Source organism: Engystomops pustulosus, chromosome 8, assembly GCF_040894005.1.
Source record: "Engystomops pustulosus chromosome 8, aEngPut4.maternal, whole genome shotgun sequence".
In the NCBI taxonomy this organism is placed as follows: Eukaryota; Metazoa; Chordata; class Amphibia; order Anura; family Leptodactylidae; genus Engystomops; species Engystomops pustulosus.
Genome location: NC_092418.1, coordinates 83516572 through 83542839, shown reverse-complemented (window position 1 = coordinate 83542839; position 26268 = coordinate 83516572). Strand labels below are relative to the sequence as shown.

At 41.9% G+C, this 26268-nt stretch overlaps 3 protein-coding genes across 5 annotated transcripts in view; 1 reads left to right on the top strand and 2 right to left on the bottom strand.

Moving 5' to 3' along the window:
* The window catches only part of DUSP19 (dual specificity phosphatase 19), a 13979-nt gene extending 6342 nt beyond the window's left edge, over positions 1-7637 (bottom strand). The window contains exons 1-4 of the mRNA XM_072121567.1: positions 7451-7637; positions 2642-3025; positions 829-875; positions 426-578 (exon numbers count right to left, since the gene is read on the bottom strand). Of these exons, the coding sequence (XP_071977668.1) occupies positions 426-578; positions 829-875; positions 2642-2867 (426 nt within the window). The 5' untranslated portion in view covers positions 2868-3025; positions 7451-7637. The remainder of the gene's footprint in view (positions 1-425; positions 579-828; positions 876-2641; positions 3026-7450) is intronic.
* On the top strand, positions 7388-26268 carry NUP35 (nucleoporin 35). 3 transcript variants are annotated; one of them, XM_072121562.1, is made up of 9 exons: positions 7388-7542; positions 18277-18435; positions 18526-18653; positions 22574-22628; positions 23559-23700; positions 23929-23998; positions 24080-24208; positions 25342-25503; positions 25726-26268. In XM_072121562.1, exons 1-9 carry the CDS (start codon positions 7515-7517, stop codon positions 25801-25803), a joined length of 951 nt encoding a protein of 316 aa, XP_071977663.1. In that variant the 5' UTR covers positions 7388-7514; the 3' UTR covers positions 25804-26268. The 3 variants fall into 3 exon arrangements, with proteins under 3 accessions (XP_071977663.1, XP_071977664.1, XP_071977667.1); XM_072121563.1 differs by having other exon boundaries at positions 7448-7599; XM_072121566.1 differs by lacking the exon at positions 7388-7542 and adding an exon at positions 7626-7748.
* On the bottom strand, positions 14405-15736 carry LOC140075527 (posterior protein-like). The gene has a single exon (XM_072121603.1). It carries the CDS (start codon positions 15734-15736, stop codon positions 14405-14407), a length of 1332 nt encoding a protein of 443 aa, XP_071977704.1.

Here is a 26268-nt window from a genome sequence, read left to right as displayed (position 1 = left end):
ATGTGTTATACTTACCTCCCTGCGGAGTTAAACCACCGACCTATATTGATATACAGAGGCCCAGCAGTGATGTCACACTAGCCAGCATGTGCACTTCGGACAACACATCATCACTGAACCTCTGTAAACAAACAGAGGCCAGAAGTTGAGGGCCGGAAAGAAGTTTTGCCCATTTGTTACATTCATATCCCACCAAAGACCAATAGTCAGTGAAAGTTAAGACTGCGTCAGTATTATTAGTGTTACATGGTAGGTTGGAATACTGTGGACTGTGAGCCACTAACCACCTCCCTAAAAAGAGTCCTGTTACACCAGACCTACAATCCCTTGCGTCTCTTCATGCTTTTCTTCCAAGAAAGGAACATACATCTTGTCAGGAAGTGAATGAATAGATACAATACAGATTGTTCTTATACTATCATTACCTGCAGCCTCGCTTCTTCTATGAAATGAAAGCATTCTGGGAAATATGATGTTATGTCCGTCTCTGGTAGATCAAGGATGGAAAGTTTCTTGTAGGTGAATTCGTCTGGAAAAACATTTTGTACTCCGTAGGCCACATTCAGGATATGAGTGACCTGTGGAGAGATAAGTATGTGTATTACAGATCTGTAAGTGCAATTATGAGGTTCTTTTTTTTTCTCTATAAAAACCTCATGAAGTTGGTGCAGTAAAATGACCTGACCTGTTCACCTTTAAGAAGTGTAGATTATCTCACTACACAATATCCTGAATAATAAATGAGGGCACTAAACGTGTTGATAGATGAATTGTTTAGGCTGAAATTTCATTCCTTGTGTCAACTACTACCAGAGATGTCTGTATTACCTTATACTTTTTCAGGATATTGTGGTCCTGGGCGACATCTTGTGACCCTGGTGAAACATAAAGATACAGAATATGAGCCATCACAGAATAATATGAGGGATAGGTTAAAATTGTCATAAGGGGCTAATGGGCTAATGTGTGAAAGCGGCTTTAGGCTGTGTTCACATGTTCAGGTTTTTATCCCATTAAGCCCTTTTTCATTTTTGCGTTTTCATTTTTCACTCCCCACCTTCAAAAATCTATGACTTTTTAATTTTTCCATGTTTTCTGCATAAAAAATTGCACTTCATAGTGACAGTATTTAATATGCAGTGAAATTGGTGAAAAAAAAATGCATTTACGCCATTATCTTGTGGGCTTGGATTTTATGGCTTTTACTGTGCAACCCAAATGACATGTCTCCTTTATTCTTTGGGTTGGTACGATCGCGGGGATATCAAATTTATAATGGTTTTATATTGTTTTCATACATTTGCAAATAAAAACTTTGCCATCTTCTGGCACTAATAACTTTTTCATACTTTTTGCAACTTTTAATGACATTTTCAATGCTACCATTTTAAAGGGCTGGACTGCCTTTTGATCCCTTTTTAATGATTTTTTAAAAATATTTTGCAACCTGGCAAAAAAAAGTTTCGACTGTGTGCGCTATTTTCCATTACAGGTTAAACGCCGGGAATAACTGTTATTATATTTTGACAGATTGAACATTTTGGGATGTGGCGATGCCTAACATGTTTATGATTTTTACTGTTTTTTATATTTACATAAGATCTAGGGAAAGGGGGGGTGATTTGAATGATTTCTTTTTTATTTATTTACTTTTTTAATATTTTTCAGACCCTTTAGGGCAGTCTTGGCCATAGGTGGCACTCAGAGCCCTCTATATGGGCACCCAGGCCATCACCCGAGGGCAGGGTTCACCAGACAGGACACAACTTCTCTTGCAGTCCCAGGCAGCCCAGGACCCCAAAAGGAAACTACAATGATAATCCAAACTACTTCTCCTTCTTTCTATCGTACTGATGTCCTCAGGTGCCTATACAATTTAAACCTGTGACACAGCAGGGAGTAATAAGTTACTCGCATTGTCGCATTGGCACTTTGCGAAAAAAAATTGGGTTTTGGTTGTAGTTTGGGCAATCGGTGTAAAAAAGGTTTGCCATCACTGCCCTAGGGTACTTTAACCATAGATTGTCTGATTGATCCTACCATATACTTCATACTTCAGCATTGTATTGTGATCGTAAATCTTGTCCCAAGTCTAAGGCCTTATTCACATTCCTACTTTTTATGCTGGCGTGCAGTCCATGTTCTTCATGGATTCTGCATGTGTCTCATCCATGGTTGACCCATGTTTCAGTTTATCTGAATTAACCCTTAATGGCCAATTCTGTGATGAAGAAGTAGAGAGAAGGGGCTGCACATGAGGTGTTGCTGATCTTTTCTGCATAAAAGGCCCATTCTTCATTCATTTTCCTAGGGATGTCTTATATGTCAAGCACTAAAAAAAAAAAATCAAGTGCATCTTCTTTTTTTTAGAAGTTCTTCAGCAGCAATATGCGTTTTATACAACCTATAAAAGTGACACTTTTTGGATAAGGGGAGACATTTGGTTAGAAGTGTAGGATTAGAAGTGTGTATGAATGGGGTTAGGAGCTTTGAGACATGTAAATCCATGGCAGATACTTGACGCTGATCACAGAATCAGTGCACATAATAAACACGGTGTAGATATTACAATTCACCATGTGAACATGGCTTTATGTGTATATTTTAACCTAATATCATGACACGATAAAATTCCACTCACCAAGTAAAAGCCATGGCTTGATGACCCCGATTTGTAGGTCCAGGCTGAGGTCCTGCACATAGCCGCAGGCTGGTCCATCCGGCTGATCTGGGTCATCCACTACATGCACCAGAGAATCTTTCCAGGTCTCTATGATTCTCTTCCCGGATAAGGATGTCACTCTCGTACATTGCTTCTTGAGTCTGTTTTTTGAGAAACCTTTAATTTCATCTCCCAGCGAGAGCATCACATGTGTGTCCAGTGCACAATGTGCAGCAGCCAGAGGATAGTCACCAGGGACTAGTGACAGCCGCTCGTCACTGCAGGCATGGAAGGGTTTGTCTTCCTGTTATATATTCTAGGCCGCCTGCCATTGGATATTCTGCTGCTGGTTCCTATTGGTGACTGCAGACAACAGAGAGAAGTGAAAGCTGACACTGCAGATCCCAGTCGCTGCTATGGGGGAGCACACAGCGATGATACAGGAGTACAGGAGATGGCCCCCTGCTGGAAGCTTTGTGTTACTGAGCTGTGCATCCAAAGCAAGGCATTTACCTGCTGCATGAAATGTGCAAAACAATTCTGTTGGACATAGTATTTTAAAGAGGACCTGTCACCTTAATTTTCGCACTAGGAGCTGCTTACTAAAGTAAGCAGCTCCTAGTGCTTGATCAAATGCCACAGTGTTAGAGTGATAGCGTTACCGGAAACCTCCGTTAACGCTATCTAACACTGCGGCGGGGTACAATGTAATCATTGGACCACTCGCAAAGCTGTCTGACGTATTCATTAGGGGGCGGTCCCAGGCGCTGCCTCTTCCCTGGACCGCCCCACTTGCACGCTAGGCAGCAGTCACCGCCCCTAGCCCCGCCCCCTCATGAGTACGTCGGACAGCTTTGCGAGCTGTCCGACAATTACACTGTACCCCGCCGCAGTGTTAGATAGCGTTACCGGAGGTGTCACTCTAACACTGCGGCGTTTGATCAAGCACTAGAAGCTGCTTACTTTAGTAATTTGTTTTGCGTGATGCGCCAGGCCCTTATTTAATACCTATGCAAGCATTTAGCACTAAAAAGAATGTGCAAAGTCCGACAGAAAACTGGCGCAGGGGCTTTAATAAATGAGCCCCATTCGCTAAATGGAATTGGTGAAGTTACGGCTGCGCATTAAAGGGAACCTGGTCTCCCATTTATAGATGGTGGCCCCCACTGATCTGAAATGGATGACATAATCGGAAATTAAAGTTTTAAAACGCAATGGGGAGGGGCTTGGTCACGTGTTTTGCGTGCAAACAAGCCGTGGAATAGTTGCAATTCCTTGCACATGTTCAGGAATTGTATCTATCATACCCCTCACAGCATCACCATGCCACATGTTAAGGCGGCCATGTTGGGTGGTGGAGTGGACTGTCCCGCACCGGCATACTTCCTATAGCCTTCCCCTGGACCTGCCAGGGAACTGCCCCACCACACGCCAATTGCCGGATATATAAGCCGGAGCCTCTCAGTATATCTGACATGTGCAGGCTTCGGAGTTAATACCATCAGGAGTGTATGATGAATTCCTCCCATGGTGCTTATTGCTGATCGCTAGTGTTTCAGTAGAAACGTGATTGCGATTGGGCTTAAGCCCTTCCTGCAGCCTTCAAAATACAATTCTAAGGCTGCGGGTGAACACAGCTTATTGGAGCGTTACAATTCACTTATATCACTTATACAGCATATGAGAGATAACAGCGCGCTGTGCTCATCCTGTCCTTCAATCACTTATTTGGAATGAGATAGCTAGGATAATTATTCCTGTAATTGGTAGAGGTCTCAGAAGTTGCACCCCCTTGCCCCACCAATCGTCTTTTTATCCCCTATCCCTTGAACAGATTTAACATTGATAGTTGATAAAACCTCTTCACTTGCTATTTTTAAGCGAAAGCAATTTGTTCCAAAAGAAATGGAAAATATCAAAAATGTGTAAAACTTCTTCCTCTTTTGCATTAGATCCATAACTGGAGTAGTATTTCCCACCTTTCCCCCCTTTAGCATATGGCGTAAGCAGTGGCGTAACTAGGAGAGACAGGGCCCCATAACAGGCTTCTGAATGGGGCCCCCTTCCCACTTCAAAAATATACTTATTTCTATACTCACTTGTGTGAGTTACACACCATACATTGTATACATACACATACAGCATATATACATTACATACACTCACCGGCCACTTTATTAGGTACACCATGCTAGTAACGGGTTGGACCCCCTTTTGTCTTCAGAACTGCCTCAATTGGCAATGTGGCATAGATTCAACAAGGTGCTGGAAGCATTCCTCAGAGATTTTGGTCCATATTGACATGATGGCATCACACAGTTGCCGCAGATTTGTCGGCTGCACATCCATGATGCGAATCTCCCGTTCCACCACATCCCAAAGATGCTCTATTGGATTGAGATCTGGTGACTGTGGAGGCCATTTGAGTACCGTGACCTCATTGTCATGTTCAAGAAACCAGTCTGAGATGATTCCAGCTTTATGACATGGCGCATTATCCTGCTGAAAGTAGCCATCAGATGTTACAGGGTACATTGTGGTCATAAAGGGATGGACATGGTCAGCAACAATACTCAGGTAGGCTGTGGCGTTGCAACGATGCTCAATTGGTACCAAGGGGCCCAAAGAGTGCCAAGAAAATGTTCCCCACACCATGACACCACCACCACCAGCCTGGACCGTTGATACAAGGCAGGATGGATCCATGCTTTCATGTTGTTGACGCCAAATTCTGACCCTACCATCCGAATGTCGCAGCAGAAATCGAGACTCATCAGACCAGGCAACGTTTTTCCAATCTTCTACTGTCCAATTTCGATGAGCTTGTGCAAATTGTAGCCTCAGTTTCCTGTTCTTAGCTGAAAGGAGTGGCACCCGGTGTGGTCTTCTTCTGCTGTAGCCCATCTGCCTCAAAGTTTGACGTACTGTGCGTTCAGAGATGCTCTTCTGCCTACCTTGGTTGTAACTGTTGCCTTTCTATCAGCTCGAACCAGTCTGCCCATTCTCCTCTGACCTCTGGCATCAACAAGGCATTTCCGCCCACAGAACTGCCGCTCACTGGATGTTTTTTCTTTTCCGGACCGTTCTCTGTAAACCCTAGAGATGGTTGTGCGTGAAAATCCCAGTAGATCAGCAGTTTCTGAAATACTCAGACCAGCCCTTCTGGCACCAACACCCATGCCACATTCAAAGGCACTCAAATCACCTTTCTTCCCCATACTGATGCTCGGTTTGAACTGCAGGAGATTGTCTTGACCATGTCTACATGCCTAAATGCACTGAGTTGTCGCCATGTGATTGGCTGATTAGAAATTAAGTGTTAACGAGCAGTTGGACAGGTGTACCTAATAAAGTGGCCGGTGAGTGTATATGTACAATGTGCAGCATAATATGTATATTATGGTGCAAATCCTCCCCTTTTTAGTTTGTCAGGTCAGATGATAGGGCCCCTGACACTGTGGGCCCCATAGCAGCTGCTGTGGCTGCTACCACTGTAGTTACACCACTGGGCGTAAGCATTTACTTAAAGAGGACCTGTCACCCCATTTATCGGCACTAGGAGCTGCTTACTAGAGTAAGCAGCTCCTAGTGCTTGATCAAACGCCGCAGTGTTAGAGTGATAGCGTTACCGGAATCCTCCGGTAACGCTATCAAACACTGCGACGGGGTACAATGTAATCATCGGACAGCTTGCAAAGCATTGTACCCCGCCGCAGTGTTAGATAGCGTTAGTGGAGGTTTCCGGTAACGCTATCACTCTACGGGTGAAGACACACATGGCGTTTTTAGGCCGTTTTTAGTGCGTTTTCAGATAGTTAAAAACGCATGCGTTTTTGACAGGTTTGAGCAATTATCTTAATTCAAACAGGTCAAAAACGCATGCGTTTTCAAAAAACGCATGCGTTTTTTAACACATGCGTTTTTAACGATCTGAAAACGAACTAAAAACGGCCCAAAAACGCCATGTGTGTCTTCACCCTAACACTGCAGCGTTTGATCAAGCACTAGGAGCTGCTTACTTTAGTAAGCAGCTCCTAGTGCCGATAAATGGGGTGACAGGTCCTCTTTAAGGATCTGTGGGGACATAACCTCATAGCACCTCACAGATCCCTACAATACGAGGACATGTGCACAGTTATACATGTATGGAGATATAACACCGCACCAATAGAATTCACCACAGATTCCATCATTTTTGTGGAAAAAAATAGAGCAATTTTTCCTGTCATAATGAATTAATAAATTATTATAATTAGTAATTAATTAATCCTGCACTGAGTCACAGTTTCTATTTTTAATAAACCACAACACTAATGTGAACACTGAGTTACAAATCCTGCCCATCCCATTCTTATTATGTAACATCTGCTCTGACTCCAGTCCACTACAAAATGGCGGCCGAGGACACAGGGATGCAGACATGCGCAACACAAGCGGGTAATGCGGTTACTGTAGCATGTATCCATGGTGACAGGCTGAGGGGGTGTCTGCTAATCCACCAGCCTCTAGAATTTCACTGTCAGTCCCTTATTGTGTAAATAGGAAACGCCTGCTGTGTACTCAGCTTCCTGCAATACCACCCCGTCACCGCTGTGCACTGAGTACTGCGTCCTGGTCTCCACTAGGTGGGGCTGCAGCGTACTCAGATTCCTGTACCACCCCCGGTCACCGCTAGGAGGGGCTGCTGTGCACTCAGATTCCTGTACTACGCCCCGGTCACCGCTAGGTGGAGCTGCTTGAAATATTTACAAAAAACCCGAGCCCGGTGCGGGGGAAGTGACGCAGTACCCGGACTTCCCGGCGCTTAGCAGTTGTATTATTTGAAAGGCGCGCTGGGAGCTGCCCTGTCATCATGTCTCTCTTCTCCCTGGAGTCTCTGGGTGAGTGGAGCCTCCCGCGCCAGCAGTTTGTATCAGTAATAGCGGCCTAGCTATCAGGTACGGTAGCGGAGGAGGGACACACTTTAGAGGATGGCGTGTGTGACACGTGTTGCAGTCTATGGGGTGGCAGCGGGGTTACCGTTAGGAGTCTTAACCCCTGAATGGATCATCCCTGGAAACGCTATAATGACGAGCAATTTATCAATGTAGTTGGTTTTTGCAGTGTTTTCTTGTAACACACAGGGCTGTTTAACCCTTAATAGTTCAGCCTGACTAGGACTAGTCAAATTGATAAAGTTTTTAAAGAGTTGTTTTTTTCATTTTTATTTGAAGTTAAGGGAAAAAAAATGTCTTTTTTAACTTTTCAAATTAACTCAAAATCATTATTAATTGCCCATTTTGTTTTGGGCATTTTGATTACTTTATATGTCCCCCATGAGGTTATAAAACACCCCAGGGGGACATTTTAAATTTTTTGGTAAATTTTTACTTATTTTTCCTTTTTTACCCTGTACTGGGGGTATCTCCTGCAGGGGTAAACGACCCCCTGTGACTGCTGATGATATTCAGAGCTGTACTGGATCTGATCAGACCCAGAAGCTCTGATTAACCCCCCTTTAGACGCAGCGGTCATGTGACCACCTAGTCTGTATTGCTGGAGGAACGGAGAAAGCTGAAGCTGTAATAAACGGCATCTCCGTTAGGGTTATGCCACACATGGCGTTTTTAAGCAGTCCGTCCAAAAACCGCATGCTTTTTTTTTTTTGAAAACTCATCCATTTTTGACCAGTTTTAATTAAGATAATTGGTAAAACCTGTCAAACGCATGCGTTTTTTTTAACGGACTGCTTAACCCCTTAGCGCTCTGCGCCGTAGCTGTACTGCGCTGAGTCCTGCGAATAGCGCTCAGCGCAGTACAGCTACTGCGCAGAGACGATGCCGGTTCAGCGCTGTATAGCAGCCGAACCGGCATCGTTAGCCGCGGGATTTCAACGGTAATGTACCGTTGACATCCCCGGCTAACACCCGCGGTCGGAGTGGGCTCCGATCGCGGGTGTTTAACCTGTTAAATGCCGCGGTCAACGCGACCGCGGCATTTAACATGCCTTCTGGGGGTCTTTACCCCACGATCGGCCCCCCCCGCACCGTTTTCGGGGGGTCCGATCGCTGTTTTGGCACCTCTGGGGTCCGATCGGGACCCCAGAGAAGCCTGGAGGGTTTACCTTTAAGATGGCGTCTGTGACGTCATCTTAAAGGCAAAGTGTCAGCCTATGCATCTGCATAGGCTGGCACTGCTAATACCCTGCAATACATTAGTATTGCAGAGTATTATCAGGAACAAGCAATCAGATGATTGCTTGTTCATATCCCATGGTGGATCAGGTAAAAAAAGTTTTTCAATAAAAAAATTACTTTATAAATCACTAAAAATGCCCATAAGCCCCAAAACATATAAATAGACATATAACACTCAAAGTCTAAATCATAACACAAACCCCACATATATAGTATCACCACGTCCGTAACAATCCATAGAATAAAACTAAATAACTATTGAACCCATATGATGAACGCCTTAAAAAAAAAAAACGTTAAAAACCCGCCAAAAATTATGATTTTTACCTATTATATCCCACTAAAAATGCAATAAAAAGTGATCAACAAAACATATGTACTCCAGAATGATACTGTTGCAAAGAACAACATGTCCCGCAAAAAACAAGCCATCAACCAGCTCTGTAGCCAAAAACTTAACAATGTTATGCCACTTGGAAGACGGCGATGCAAAAATGATAGATTTTTCCCCACATTCGGGTTTTTTTGGCAAATTTAGTAAAACATAAGAAAAAATATTCATGTCTGGTATCCCTGTAATCGTATCGACCCATAGAATAAAGATAACATGATTATTAGGCTATGCGGTGAACACGAAAAAAAAAAAAAGTAAAAAATCCAGTACAGAATTGATGCTATTCTACTCATGACCTCAAAAAAAGTTCCAAAATTTTCAACAATAGGTGATACCAACCCCAAAATGGTAACACTGGAAAAAGCATCTCGTCCCGCAAAAAAAATGCCGTCACATGGCCCCAATAACGGAAAAGCGAAAATGTTATAGCCTTCAAAAGGGGGCAACCAGAAAACTAAAATCCTGGCAGCTGCAGGGTGCTCCTTCCCTTCTGCGCCTCGCTGTGCCCCCATAACACAAGTAATGTCCACATGTGGGGGGTCGCTGCACTCAGGAGAAATTGTAGAACAAATTTTATGGTGAGTTTTCTCTTTTTATCTTTTGGAAATGTGTAAATTTTAGGGCTAAATGAACGTATAACCGACAAAATTTGACCATTCTAAATTTCACCGCCATTTTGATTCCATTACTATGAAGATCTCAAGGGGTTAACAATCTTCCTAAAAGCTGTTTCTGATAGTTTGAGGGGTGCAGATTTGAAAATGGGTTGGTTATATTGGGGGTTTTGTAGCTAAATATGTAAAATTTGATTTGAAACCGTATTTATCCCCAAAATAGTCAATTCCGAAAATACGGAAAATCGCTATTCGATTTGTAGGCCACGTGACGTCAAAATAAGTTATCCAAACATTTCAAAAATTATGAAAATGTAAAGTAGACAAATGGGAAATGTTATTCTGCAAGTTATTTAGGTGGTAAATTTATCTGCCTGAAAACGCGGTGATTTTGAATTTCGAAAATGGCAAATTTTTCTAAAAATTCATCATTTTTTTCTTTTGTAAATAAACGCAAAACTTATCAGCCAAAATTTACCACTAAAATGAAGTACAACATGTGGGGAAAAAACAATCTCAGAATCGCTTTGATAAGTAACAGTGTTCAAAAGTTATAACCACAGGAAGAGACACTGGTCAAATTTCAAAAAAAAGTTGCGAGCCTTAACCTGCAAACAGGCTGCGTCCTTAAGGGGTTAAAAACCGACCATAAACAGGTTCAAAACGCCATGTGTGGCATCACCCTTAGGGTCTCCTGGTGTGTCCAGTATATGGAGACCCCGTACTAGTGGGGGAGCAGAAGAAAACTGCAGCAACGTTGCTATGGACTCCGGACTTCCTGAGACAATTTTTATTCAGTCTATATATTATATATCCAATGACTGACACACAATAGGGAATTGCTCCTTTTGAAAATGAAAAAACCTTTATTTCCTTTCGGACCACCCAGTGACTTTAGACGTCAGCGGGGATGCTACATACAGTTTTATTGGATTTTCCAACAAGTAACGTTTCAGAGGGAATCTATGAACTTTCTATGCGCCCCTCCACCCCCCAGTCTGTTATGATATCAATGTATCTCTATAGTATCCTTGCATTGCTTGTAACTACTACTATCCTCCATGACATAACTATTACTCCTTTGATTAGATCCTGCAAGTTAAAGGGAACTTTTCAGCAGGTTTTTGCCTTTGTAACCTGAGGAAAGGTTTCTGCTGCTATTTAACTATTGATCGGCAATTTTCTTGGTTAAAATTAATCCTAGGTGCTGTTTGTCTATGAAGACATTTTAGGGGAAGATCTACTATCAAAATCCAACATGACAAATCAGGGGCACCTACTCATAGATTCAGGCACTGTGACTGTGCTAATTTGTAATCCATGGCCGCCTTCCTTCTAAAATCAACTTTTATAATTATGAAAATGCCGCTGAGGGGCTCTGTGGGGTGTTACCAGAGCCCCTCGGTGATGTCTTTTCACTGGATTTTACACTGTGCAGAGCAGGTCTCCCTTCTCCCTGCACTTCCTGTTGTTGCCTGATTACACAGTTGATTTTAGAAGGCAGGAGACCATGGATAACCATATAAGAAGATACCACAGTCACGGTGCCTGGATCTATGAGTAAGTGTCCCTGGTTTATCATGCTTGATTTTGATTGTAGATTTCTTTTATAGATCTACTAGGCGTTTGTGCCAGAAATGACCCCCGAGCCATGTGAAAATCTTCAGCCAATGAGTAAGGGTGAAATGCAGGAAATGGTTCCTTCGCTTTTTCTCATTGTTTCTGTAAAGATGTCGGACCTGTGATGAAAGGCCTTCCCCTTCTGAGTAAGGGTGATGCCACACATGGCGTTTTGAGCCTGTTTTTGGTCTGTTTTTAAGTAGTCTGTTAAAAAATGTATGCGTTATAAAACGCATGCATTTTTGAAAGGTTTTACCAATTATCTTTAATTAAAACTGGTCAAAAACGCATGCATTTTGGACGTACTGCTTAAAAACGGACCAAAAACAGTGAATCGGGGGGGGGGAATTGCACACCAGTTCGCCTGAGTGTTCAAAGTCCAGCTACAATCCTAGAATGTAAACACACAAAAGTCACACAGATGTCCAGTGACAACGTCTAACACAATCTGCATCGTTGTATGGTGAAGACTGCTTACAGGTTGCCTTAAAGGGGTATTCCAGGAATCAGCATAATTCATATACAAGTGGGCACTCAAAATATAAGCTAATGTGTAATTAGTTGTTGTAAAATCTGCTTGGTTTTGGGGTGCCAGTTAATATTAAATTAACAACAACATTCAACGGATCTTTATATGGGATTTATTACAATACATGGGGAATACACATAGAGGGTAAACTAACTAAGGGATAGAGAGATGGTGGGAAGGAAGTGCTCTAACTAAAGATCTGTATACCATCTTATATACACACACACACATAGCTCATACACATTGCCCATCATCCCACCTCCACCACTGTCTTGGCCAATCCAATGATGATGTAGAATCAATACATTCTTATCCCACAACCTTGCAGGACAAGTAACTTGAGTCTTTGTTTCCCACAGGATCTGGTAGAATCTCCAGGGGGCGATGGCCTCCAGGTGTAATAGCACAGTCCATTGTAATCACATGCAGCTGTCTCTGCAATCTTTATTAGGGGCAATGTAGGCATTTATGGCTTAGTTCTTCCTCTGTCCACAAAGACCCTTAAACTTTCTCAAGCCACATCATGTCATATTTCCAACATTATGCCCCTTTGGCCCTGAAAGGCCCACACACCATTAGACCATATTTAGAACAGAAATAAAATCCATTTCTCCTCCATTATCTTCTTTGGGTGTGGAAATGATCTTTCTTCTTCTGGCTTTTCCTCAAGACAAAGTAGTTGAAGGTTGTATGGGTAAGGAATAGGGCACCAATGGTCATCACACCATTCACTCACATTCATTCTCATATCCATTTCTTGAATAACATTTTTCATCTATACCATTTATCCAACAAATATAGATCTCCATATATGCTAGTAACTGTCATATTTACAATATGCAAATATAAATCCCACGTCATATAGAATGCAAGCTGGCAATAACATCGTAGATATCAATTAAGCTATAGATATGAAATTACATAAAAGGAAACCCAAACAGAACTATAAAACATTACCAATAGTAAATCAAAGGATTGATTTCAAGTAGAAGTTTGCAGGGTGGTTTATCTAAGGGTTTCCAGATTTACTTGACTTCAAATATGTTTAGTTTAAACATAAACTTTCATTTAGCTTTTTCCCATTACCAAATCTAATTCTGTAAGTTTATATTTACACTCCATAGAAATGTTCATATCACACCTTATATATGTCTCCCATCGTCCTGACTTATAAATTAACCAAAAGTATATCAAGTGCATAAAACACATAGCAAAAAAAAAAATTATAAGTCATTCCACTAATCAACCTTTAGAGTAGGTGTCCATCTAACCTCTTATATTGGTAATCTTACTTGTGCATTATACAATATAGTAACCGTATACTGAGCCATTAATTACTATATGTTTTACGCAACCTTGAAGACACACACATAGATTAAGAACATTAAAATTAAAAAAATTCAAACTGAATGCTGCTTTTAATACCCTATGTTCTTCATTTAGATGCTTTACTGGTATAAAGGAGCGTGCAGTTTGTTTGAGAAACTTAAAATTAAGTTGCCAGTGAGACAAATGTATCAGAGAAAAAAAACCTTAAATAAAAAAAAAAATTAAATATTTATGTGAATTCACTATAGTCTGCCCCTTTGGTACTGCATTACTCTCTAAAACCATGCCCCTTTGGTACCACAAAATGGTACCAAACACTGTATAACAAAAAAAAAAAATAATACTTGAATCAAGAAAAAAAAAATGCTCCATTTAAAAAAAACGGGGAAAAAAAAAAAATCCAACAAATCCAACATTCCTGAGCATCAGGAACAAAAACAAAAAATGTGTATTGACACAGTTTACATACTACATTTAACAGAACACAAAACAGACAACATAAAACAATGAGAGCTAATTCAGCTTCTACACATCTTAGGGTGGGACACCAGGCAGTTTCCAATCCTTCTGTCAATGATTAAGTAAAGTCATCTATGGGACAAGATAAAGAACAGACATAGCACAAAAAAAAAACAACAATTATATTACACACAGGACCTACACATCACAATGGGATGTTACTTCATTTTTTTAATTGTTTGCAAACAATTAACCCTCATAAATTTTGAGCTCATTACACCACGTGGTTTTATTTGTATACATACTACCTTTTTTATGACCTGTAAACAAAAATGTCAATATTAATAACTTGTTTCTTCAGCCAACCACCTTGTTGCCTAAAACAAAAACACAATGACAGTTATCACACAAAAAATACTTAAAACAGATATGTAAAACACGAGATCAAAAAATGGAGCCTGTAGAAACAAAACAAAGTGTTAATTTCTTTGTCCTGGAGTCATGTGACAAAAGAAATCCAGTCTACAAGAGAAAGAAAACATAGTTAGAAACCTTGCAATTCATACCATCAACACAATTCCAAGTCTATTAATTCACAATGTATATCGCTATATCCACACATTAATAAGCCACGCTGCTGCTGTACTGTGCAGAGTTTATTAGCAGGGGGAGGGCGATCTGTGACCAGCTCCAGAATAGCCAGAATGGCAGCCCTGCCCATGGATTGTACACTGGGACATTAGCACCTTCCTTGTGCTGTCTGCAGTGAGAGGGAGGCTGTTCTTTCTTATCCCTGTGTATATTGGGAATCTTATTTGCATGTGATGTTTTCTCCTCACATGTCTCTGTATGGCTATTTTCAGGAGGTGCCAGGGTCTCCTCATATGCCTCTGTGTGGCTACTTCCAAAAGATGTCATGGCCTCCTCAATGGTCTCAGGCTCAATGGCATTAATTTCTGCATGCAATGAATTATAATGTGTCTCATGGTTTGCATTATTTACATCACAGAAACGTTTAATATGTCCTGGCCTCCCACATCCATAGCAATACCTGACATATCTCGTCCTCCTAGCTCTGTACTCTGTAGACAGATATCCTGATGGTTCACCCCTATTGTTAGACTCCTCACACCAGTCCCTGAGTATATTAATAAAGTTCTCTAGGGATGTAGCATTTCTAAGGGCAACCTTTGTGGTGTAATCCACATTACACTGATTTGCCATTGAATAGAGGAAATCAGAGTCATCCTGAGACATATCGTGGCAGTTGTAAACACTCCTAAATAAGGTCAGGTACTTGTTACAGAAGATAAGGGGGTCATCACCTGTCCTGAACCTATATCTTCTCAGGGTATTCTCACCCCTTACATCTCTCCCTCCCATGATACGCTGCAATTCCTTCCTTCTTAAGTCTGCACCACAATCCTCATCTCCCATGTGTGCAGACGACAATTGTGCGGCCAGAGGCCCAGGAAGCCATGCTCGGAGCATAGACCAGGCATCCTTATTACACAAGTTGTATTGCTTCACCACAGCTTCAAATTTATTGGATACAATTATTGGTGATTCATTTGTATCCCATTCTCCAATGACCTGACACAGATGTAGTCTATCTTGGATGGTGAGTGTTGGAGACTTTTCTGCAGGTATTAGATTGTGTTCATCACTCCAACCCCCGGGTGTGACAATGCAGACATCTGCTGCTTTATGGCACGTCTGGTTCTGTAGTTGGAGAGACCGTATCTGCTCTTCTTGTTTACACAGTTGGGCCATTGTTTCAGACAACTGACCCTTTAGTGAGGTAATTATCATGTCCCTCTGATGTATCTCCCTTTCTAAGGACTGTGTATGAGTTTCAGTAGACACAGAACTCAATCTACACTCATGTAGCTGCTTATTCAAATCTTCATTTCTTAAAGTCAGCTCATCCACCTTTGCTTGTAGATTATCCATCTCACTAGTTGTTTTAGCAGAAATTTCAATCAGAGTCACTGATTCTGTCTATACTTTCCTTACATTGGAGCCTTTGTATGGACCAATTTACTTCCTTTACCTCAGCCAATTCTTTCATCTTAATTAACATCATAATTTCATTGCCCAACCTTTCTTTCTTCCCTCTTACTGAGCACTTTCCTATCTAACTTCTCATTATGGGCCTTACACTGCATCATCAGCTCCTTATATTGCTCCTCTAGTGAACCATCTGCACATGACTGGTATCTAGCAGACGCATACTTTTTCACAATGTTTTGAACAAGTTCCATCTCTGTTACAACAATACACACTGACAAACACACAAAATGACAAACTAAACAAACACAGTTTACCTACTATACTAACGTTCCGAAAGTCTACTTTACACACTGCTTAAGCCTTTATACTCATTCAATCTAGGAAAATGTACAGCTATATCAAGGAACACCCTTTTTCCTACAACTTTACCTCTGTACACTAAACACAACCGCTCACACTTAACGTTAACCTACAATCTCAACAGGCGACTTCCCATACATTCACATAAAACAACCTGACTTATCAAAGATAGTAATGTAATATGAAAACTTGTTACTTACCAGGATTTTCTTTGTACCAAAGATCCAAATTCCGTTCATAGATTGAAATAGCGCAGATATTTTGCCGTGGATTCTCTGTAGAATTTAAATTACAGGTCCAGACTGGGGTGCCAAATGTAAAATCTGCTTGGTTTTGGGGTGCCAGTTAATATTAAATTAACAACAACATTCAACGGATCTTTATATGGGATTTATTACAATACATGGGGAATACACATAGAGGGTAAACTAACTAAGGGATAGAGAGATGGTGGGAAGGAAGTGCTCTAACTAAAGATCTGTATACCATCTTATATACACACACACACATAGCTCATACACATTGCCCATCATCCCACCTCCACCACTGTCTTGGCCAATCCAATGATGATGTAGAATCAATACATTCTTATCCCACAACCTTGCAGGACAAGTAACTTGAGTCTTTGTTTCCCACAGGATCTGGTAGAATCTCCAGGGGGCGATGGCCTCCAGGTGTAATAGCACAGTCCATTGTAATCACATGCAGCTGTCTCTGCAATCTTTATTAGGGGCAATGTAGGCATTTATGGCTTAGTTCTTCCTCTGTCCACAAAGACCCTTAAACTTTCTCAAGCCACATCATGTCATATTTCCAACAGTTGTTATTTAAAATTTTGCTCCCCTTAGCAGAAAATGCTGATGACATACACTGTAATGAAGAATTAAAATGCTACTGGCCCTTTAATCAGTCCGTTAATTTCCTCCGCGCGGTCCGTCGCAGAAAAGAAGATGGCCGCTGGTCACATGTCCACATCACATGTCCTGTACCTGCCTGGGAAGGGTCATGTGATCACGACTATGTTTGGCTGTAGTCGGTTGGTTGCAGTGCATCCAGTATGGTCAGTGTTGTGGTGATGGCAGTTACACATCATTACTATGGTAACAGAGCAAGAAAACCTGTTACATCATCACTGTTAGCAGAGCATAAGTGGTAGGAGGAGTTACTGAGAACTAAAGGATCATGGAACTTGTAGTTTCCAGTGGCGGCCATCTTAGTGATAACTCCACCTACTTTAGAGAGGCCATAAATTTTGTAAATCATAAAATCATATTATTTTAGCTCCGTTTTGTGACTAATGACATTGAGTATTGTTGTATTTATTTATTTATATCATCATGGGTTTTTGTGTCAGACGTTCATATTCCCGGAATACCCCTTTAAAGGGATATTCCCATTTCAGCAAATGAATGTTAGTTTTTTTACGATTAAAAGTTATACATGTTGCAAAATACTTTGTCAATTTCTAAGGATTTTCTAGATCGCAGCCTTTCGTCAGTCTATAGAAGCTTCTATGTTACTTCCAGTGGACAGGAATCTTTCCATGGTCACACGGGTGCACAGCTCGTTATTGCACAGCTGTGATTACTCTGATGTAACGAGCACCTGTGTGACCTTGGTGAGATTTCTGTCCACTGGAAGTAACATAGAAGCTTCCTATGGAATGACGGCAAGGAGAGATCTATGAAGTGTGAGAGATTGATATTGGAAAACATTTTATAATACAAACAATAACATTAATTGGAATACCCCTTTAAATCATCCATCTCAACAAGTTTAAATGGATTTTCTGTAACTGTAATAACTGGGCTTGCTGAGGCCTCTGTCAAAGCTCTTGAGTCGGCCAGAGGTGTCCATGGTCGCTCGCCCTCAAATGATGGAGGCAAAAGCGACATAAGTAATTTATTTTCTTTTCTTGCCCCCATGTTGACTTGACAGATTCCAGTCTTGGGGATTGGGATCACAGCATTCCAGCTTCTACGACCATCGTAATGCACCCATTGTCTCTCCAAGTAAAGTTGAGGGACCAAAGGGATAGAGCATTCTGGAATGTTTTATCATCTGAATTCAAAATACTTGGTTAATTTCCTTTTGGTTTTCCATTTCCGCTGCTTCCACAGGTGGTGAACCAATGACGCTAGGTTCTCCAACATCTCCCAAGCCTGGCGGCGGTGCCCAGTTCCTGCCTGGTTTCCTCATGGGTGATATCCAGACACCTGTAACGCCACAGCCTCGTCCATCATTAGGAGTTATGGAGCTGCGATCACCCTTGGTGGGAGGTAATATTTCAGGTTATATTGTAGCTTCTTCTGAATTCTCTTCCAGTAATCTTCTGTGATTGAGCCTAATATTATTGTTTGTTCTTTTAGGATCTTCTCCCCCTCAGCCTGTGGTTCCAGCACATAAAGATAAGAGTGGCGCACCTCCTGTGTCAAGTATCTATGATGATCTTCTAAGTCCAGGCCTTGGCTCTACACCCTTAAATTCCAGAAAGCTGGTAAAATGTTTTTTTTCATAATGAGGCTATCCTTTGTTTAAAGTTAATTTTATATGGGAAGAGTTGTGGGTGGCAGTCCAAGAACAGTGTTTAAGGCTAAGTTCACGCTTGCATTCTGCAGGCGCTGTTCCCCTTTCCATTATTAAATAATGGAGAAAAATAGCAGAGCAACTTGCAGCGTGCTGTTAATAATGGAAGCATGAATGACGGTAACTTCCTTAAGTTAAAGAGTTAAACTTCCTTCAAGCAAATTAACCCCCTGAAACTAAATATATTTTCATAAACTGCCATTAGAAAGTATTGTCCCTCTACATGCCTGTAAACTTAAAGGGAACCTGTCACCAGCGACCTCATTTTCACTAAAGACAGATTGTAAAAGCCCATGACACCTGTAGTGCAAAAATGCCCCTCTGCCTTTTCTAAGCATTTGCATTACAATATAATTGTGTGTTAAAAGTTACTCTTGCATCCTGACAAAATCCTGTGGTAGTCCCAGGGGCCGGGCTTTGGTTTGGATGCATTTCAAAAAACATGTGACTTGTCTGAGCTGCAGGCTGCCTCCATCTTTGTGCTCCTGTACAGCTCCTCCCTCTCCCACTGACGTCATCTCACCAGGCTGCGACCTCTGAGAAGGAGGTGGAGCTGTACAGGAGCACAAAGGTGGGGGCTAAGATCTGAGGAGAGAGTAAGACAGACAAGTCACATGTTTTTTGAAATGCATCCAAACCAAAGTCCAGCCCCTGTGACTACCCCACGATTTAGTCAGGGTGCAAGGTCAGTAATAACACAAATTACACTCACCGTCCACTTTATTAGGTACACCTGTCCAACTGCTCGTTAACACTTAATTTCTAATCAGCCAATCACATGGCAGCAACTCAGTGCATTTAGGCATGTAGACGTGGTCAAGACAATCTCCTGCAGTTCAAACCGAGCATCAGTATGGGGAAGAAAGGTGATTTGAGTGCCTTTGAACGTCGCATGGTTGCTGGTGCCCGAAGGGCTGGTCTAAGTATTTCGGAAACTGCTGATCTACTGGGATTTTCACGCACAACCATTTCTAGGGTTTACAGAGAATGGTCCGAAAAAGAAAAAACATCCAGTGAGCGGCAGTTCTGTGGGCGGAAATGCCTTTTTGATGCCAGAGGTCAGAGGAGAATGGGCAGACTGGTTCGAGCTGATAGAAAGGCAACAGTGACTCAAATCGCCACCCGTTACAACCAAGGTAGGCAGAAGAGCATCTCTGAACGCACAGTACGTCGAACACCGGGTGCCACTCCTTTCAGCTAAGAACAGGAAACTGAGGCTACAATTTGCACAAGCTCATCGAAATTGGACAGTAGAAGATTGGAAAAACGTTGCCTGGTCTGATGAGTCTCGATTTCTGCTGCGACATTCGGATGGTAGGGTCAGAATTTGGCGTCAACAACATGAAAGCATGGATCCATCCTGCCTTGTATGAACGGTTCAGGCTGGTGGTGGTGGTGTCATGGTGTGGGGAATATTTTCTTGGCACTCTTTGGGCCCCTTGCTACCAATTGAGCATCGTTGCAACGCCACTGCCTACCTGAGTATTTTTGCTGACCATGTCCACAATGTACCCAACATCTGATGGCTACTTTCAGCAGGATAATGCGCCATGTCATAAAGCTGGAATCATCTCAGACTGGTTTCTTGAACATGACAATGAGGTCACTGTACTCAAATGGCCTCCACAGTCCCCAGATCTCAATCCAATAGAGCATCTTTGGGATGTGGTGGAACGGGAGATTCGCATCATGGATGTGCAGCCGACAAATCTGCGGTAACTGTGTGATGCCATCATGTCAATATGGACCAAAATCTCTGAGGAGCTTCCAGCACCTTGTTGAATCTATTGTCCCACGGGAAGAGAAGACACGGCATTCACCGGTATGTGCAAAGCTGACGTCTTTATTCGGACGGACACAGGACAGGAGTGATGCACTCCTGTCCTGTGTCCGTCCGAATAAAGACTTCAGCTTTGCACATACCGGTGAGTGCCGTGTCTTCTCTTCCCGTGGGACTGTTTGATTCACTGTATATTCACACGTGCACCTCCGGGGAGCGGCGATTCTATGTCAGTTTACACTCTGGGACGCGACTGAGTTTGAAGGCCGTGTGGAGAAGGTGGTGCCGGTCTCATTACCCTTTTTCTGCCCTTGTTGAATCTATGCCACAAAGAATCGAGGCAGTTCTGAAGGCAAAAGGGGGTCCAACCCGTTACTAGCATGGTGTACCTAATAAAGTGGCCGGTGAGTGTATATTGTAATGCAAATGCCTAGAAAAGGCAGAAAGGCAGATTTGCACTGCAGGAGTAATAAGCTTCTGCAACCTGTGTTTAGTGAAAATGAGGTCCCTGGTGACAGGTTCACTTTAAGCAATCTCGTCCTAAAGCTGTATGCAAATGACTTGAGATGTACCAATGAATCATTATCATATTCGTCTTATTCATGAGCGGGAGGCACAGCTACACACCCAGACTGACGGCCTCCTCCATGTGCTTGCTGGTGCCCCTGCAGCCTGTGTGTGTATGAGATACATAGAGGAGACAATACACCTTTATACAGGTTGTCAGTCATGTGTATAGGAGTACTTCCTGATGCTGATGGCCACGTCCCCTGCTGCCTTTGTGTGTATGGGATACTCCTATACACATGACTGACAGTTTGTATAATGGTGTAATGGCTCCTCCGTGCTTGCTGGTGCCCCCTGCAGCCTGTGTGTGTATAGGAGAGATACAACAGCTCCAGGCAGCCATGTTATAGCAGAACATGTCAGGTACTTGTGTATGGGAGGATGCAGCATGTCAGCAGATAAAGCACAGACACCAGCAATGCTTTACTATACATTACACACAGACATGAGCGGGGAGGGGAAACGGGTGACATCACTACCTCTGACCATGTGACCAGCCTCATTTACATAATAAAGTATAGATGATTTTGGAATGATTCATGTATGAATTGGCTAGATAAAGGCTGGGATGGGATCCTGGTGAGCTGCTCCGACAGGTAATGGTGACAGAAATAGTGACAGAGACCTGATGACACGTGCCCTTTAAAGTCAACCGTAATTTTTAGTTTTAATTATGCTCTCCTAAAACTGAAGAGCCCTGACATGGTTGTGAAATAAGTCCTATCACTGTACTCAGCCTCTCATCTCAGCATTTCAGTTCCCTTGCTCAGTGTCTGGGCCGCTCGGGCAGATAAAAGTTGCTTGTGTCAAGCCTGCCTTAGGCATTCACATAGAGTTGAAAAGAATAGATTGCGCCTTTAAAGGAAACTTACCGTGACAGATCTACCTATTAAGTTAGATCTAGTGGCAGCCTGATGCTGCTTTGACTAAAACTTAGTGCCCCAGATCTATATAAAATTTTTATCTTATCAATATGCAAATTTTCTTTAGCTACTGGGGTGTGGAATAGATGCGCCATGGAGCAGGAGCTACAGCTACTCCATGCCCCAGTGGCCTCTCTCGATTCCTCCTACAGACTGCTTGCCGCAGCCACGCAACCTTGTCTTCGAAGCATGCGCAGAACTCTGGCTAAGGCAAGCTGTATGCTGAAGACTGCATGTAGGAGGAATCGAAAGAGGCCACTGGGGCATGGAGTAGATGCGTGATGGTTTTAAGTGAAGTTGTAATTTTTATTTTTTTTTCGAAGATGAGATGCTTAAGTGTGGCTAAATTTTAATTTTTGCCTTTGTGACATATGTGTACAAAAAATTAATATCTTGGCACACATAAAGCTGACCAAAATAGAAAAATAAAGATGTACTAGCACAACTCATTTAAAGTTAAATGGTTTTCTGGGGTACCTTGCTAAAAGCTCTTATTTTGGAAAGAATCTTTGTCTCTTTTAATGGCTCTTTGTTTTTTTGTTTTGCTGTCCCCTCCTATAGTCTAACTTGTCGACAATGCAGATGTCTCATGTGGGAGCAATGCCATCTACTCCATGTAAGTAGCGTGCTCTTTAGGACCTCTTCCCCCTTAATCCTAGAGAACCCTTGTTTTGGATAAAGTCTGAATGCCCATTACTATTACATTGGATGTAATGTGTTCACTTCTTCTACACAGTCACTAGGTGTCCTCCTCGCACAGTTTTTAAATGGAAACAATATTTTCTTTAAAAGTTTGGCAAACCAATTTTAGATCAAAGCCTTGGTCTGAAGATAAGACTGCAAAATCTTTGTTTATGCCGCTTTTGCTGTCCATTTCATCCTACGGATTTCACAGCTTTAGAATGGTCTCCAGTTAACATTCACAATTATTCCAGTGCAGATGTAGTTTTGGGAAACCAAATCCACTTATTTTGTACTGTAAACTGGAATTTCTAATCTTGGTTTGGACCAGGCCTTGGAATTAAAGGGGATGGCTGCTCTTTTACATAAGTTGCCCACGTGCCGTTACTGCCTTGTGTTTAATCTCTGAATGATCATTAGGTGATTCGGCAGTCCTGCTTCTTACTTTTGTGCTTTGTGCAGACACACCATGATACTTTGTTTACATCTCTGAGCTCTGCTGAAATGGAGGAGCTACAGTTGTGACTTATCCTGCTCCATCCGTCTCCCCTCTTCCTGTCTGCCAGTGAGGACAGACAGTGAAAACAAAACAGTGGGAGACGTCATGTGGACAGGCTGGAGCAGTGAGCAAGGAAGGTGTGTGTGGCGTAGAGCATGGTGAGAACAGGGAAAGGCTGAAACTTTGTGTCTAAAACGGAACCAAATGAAAGGAGTTATTATGCTACAATGTAGTAAATGACGTGTGAGAAACGTTCTTGGCTGTAAAAGGGTTTAATAATTTTCAATGGGAGTGTGGGTAAGGGCAGCTCGAAGTCTTACAAAATTTCTTTTGTGTATATATAAAGTATTCATTTGTCTCCATCAGCCGGAAGTGTTTTTAGCCCATCAACCATTGTACAAACCAGGAAAGGAGCACTGTCTCCGGCCCAGCTAGATCCTTTTTACACACAAGGTGACGCGTTGACATCTGAGGACCAACTAGATGATACTTGGGTTACAGTATTTGGGTAAGCTATGTTTTTGACGTTCAACCTGACCATTTTCCCATTCTTAACAACGTATAGTTCCTGTTGGTTGGAATAGGAGGAGCTTTCTGCACAAATAATTTAGCTGTAATGTGTTTGAACTTCTACTAAAAGACTAGCACAAAAATGAACAGATTTGGTGTGTATGTGTCCTATTCAGATCGCAGGTCTTTTTCTATTGAAACTAATGCATGTACCATCTATCTTTAGGTTCCCTCAAGCTTCTGCCTCCTACATTTTACTGCAGTTTGCTCAGTATGGGAATATAGTAAAACACGTGGTAAGAAGCGTTTTCCCTGGTAAAACAATGTATTAATAATCAACAATTCTCTTCCTTATAAATTTTTCTTATTATTGACAGATGTCAAATGCAGGTAACTGGATGCACATACAGTACCAGTCCAAACTTCAGGGGAGGAAAGCGTTAAGTAAAGATGGCAAGATATTTGGAGATTGCATCATGATTGGTGTAAAGCCCTGTGTCGATAAGGTAGGAATAATGTACCATGACCAAAACCAACTCTGCTTTGGTTTTTGTTAGCAGCTGTTGTATCACAGTAGGTAGTGGGTTTTAGGAGTACAATTTTGTGTTAAGTAAAAACGGCAAATATGATAATCTCTACTGGTTCTTTAAAGGGAACCTGTCATTCCATTTACTACTAGCACCTTTAAAGTATTACATTTCACCCTTGTGTAGGGCAATGAAAGATCCTGTTTAGAAATCCCACTTTTAGTTTAAATCTCACCCATTTACCTATAAAGTCATTTGAAAAATAAAAGAATCCTATAACCCCTTCCTGAGACAAGGTCTGAACCCTCTCCATACAGGGTGGGTGTTTGCAGCATTTTGCAGCAAACACACACTACTTACACCTGTGGTCGGTGCTGACACTGATCACTGGTGTCAAGTATTGAATACCCCTTGCAAAGCTGCCGGCGGTATCTGAATTGTGGCGGCACATGGATGCCACCATCTTGCATTTCCTTGATTTTTGAAGGTTAGGAGCAAAAAAAACAAACAAAAAAAAAGCCTGGTCGTCAGGAGGCAATACATAAGAATCTCCCTCTCCAACTTTGAGTTACTGTTAAAGATCCAATCTTCCCCCCCCCCCCCTCCCCCATATACTGAAGATGGGGGTATAGAATTCACACTTCTCCCCCTCCTGACTGTAAAGTAACAGGTTCTCTGAAGTAGAATTACTTGTAAATGAAAAATGTGAAGTGTCATGTAAATTATTAGCAAAATTTGGTTTCTGTTCAGAAAGTAAGGGCTCTCCTTCCAGAGACTTACAGCCATGGGTGCTCTGAGAAATACACAAATATGTTTTCCAGTATAGGATAAGGAAAACATTGCCTCTTGGCTACCTTGTAAGGCAGCCCCTTTAATATCAAGCATGACTTTCAGGGAGCCTAATGGCATGATTTAAGATATTGATTCCAGATGCAACAGATTCCCAACTGTAGACAGCACTGTTTTGATGTGGTCAGGTCTCTTCAGTACAGTGTAGGGAACTGGTTTAGCTAACTGAGAAGCTATTGACTACGGCCAGAAAGCTCTCCTTACAGATACTTTGCAGATGTGTTGAGACTTTTGATGTGAGTGACAATTCAAAATCTTTTTAGAGTGTAATGGACAGCGGTGAGAAGACATCGGCGTCATCCGTCTCTTCAGTCTTCACACCTCCAGCAGCCGCTTTCGGTACACCCACTAAGCAGATGGGTACTCCAAGATCAGGAATGAGGCCTCTTGCAGCAGCATACAGAGTTTCAACTAATGACTACCAGGTAAGTGTTTTCTATTGGCTGTAATCTTGCCAAAAATACTGACAGACTTCTTGTTCTCGTATACAAAACTTAGTTTAAATCCCCTGAGGTGGACTTTCAGTTGTTTTTATGTGACTATATTTCGTAGCTTTTTTTTTTTTTTTTCCAATTATAAAACTTCTAATCTGATCTAAGGCTTTTCATTTTTTCCTAACAATTTTTTTTCCCTTTTTTTTCTTAAAGGTTTTGTCAGATAAGCAGACTCCTAAAAAGGATGAGAGCATCGTATCCAAAGCCATGGAGTTTATGTTTGGATGGTAGTTGAAAATGAGAACCGTGTGACTTCAGCGCGTCACCTCTGCCGCATTTCTTGGTTAGTTCTATAACCGCTCTTGGCAGTTCGGACGACCATTCACCAGACTTGTCTTTTTATGTCCTCTGTACAGATGTGCTGAGACTTTTCATTATGGGGTTGGGTTTCTTATTTACGGTGTATGAGTATGTTGCTGCTTGGACTTGAACCAGTTAATGAATGTAATATACATCCAAACATCATAGAACCAACAAAAACCTCAGCTGCTGCAGTTTTACCCCATACTCCCCATCAGTAATGCACTACTCATATCCCTGACTGCAAACTCCTGTAAACTTCGTCCGTCTTATTGTTTTATGTTCTAATTGTAAAGTTTCATGAAATTTCCACAGAAAAAATGTGCAAGTGCTCAGACACATTTTACCCTTTTATTCTTTTCTAATAAATGTAAAACTCTTGTATTTGTCATGCAA

What these genes read in the sequence shown, in the direction of transcription:
- NUP35 (XM_072121562.1), top strand. Translation starts at nt 7,515, where the DNA reads ATGTCTCTCTTCTCCCTGGAGTCTCTGG. An exon ending in CTTCTCCCTGGAGTCTCTGG is followed by an intron (nt 7,543 to 18,276) that starts GTGAGTGGAGCC and finishes CTGCTTCCACAG; the next exon opens with GTGGTGAACCAATGACGCTA. An exon ending in TAAAGCCCTGTGTCGATAAG is followed by an intron (nt 24,209 to 25,341) that starts GTAGGAATAATG and finishes AAATCTTTTTAG; the next exon opens with AGTGTAATGGACAGCGGTGA.
- LOC140075527 (XM_072121603.1), bottom strand. Translation starts at nt 15,736, where the DNA reads ATGGATAATCTACAAGCAAAGGTGGATGAGCTGACTTTAAGAAATGAA.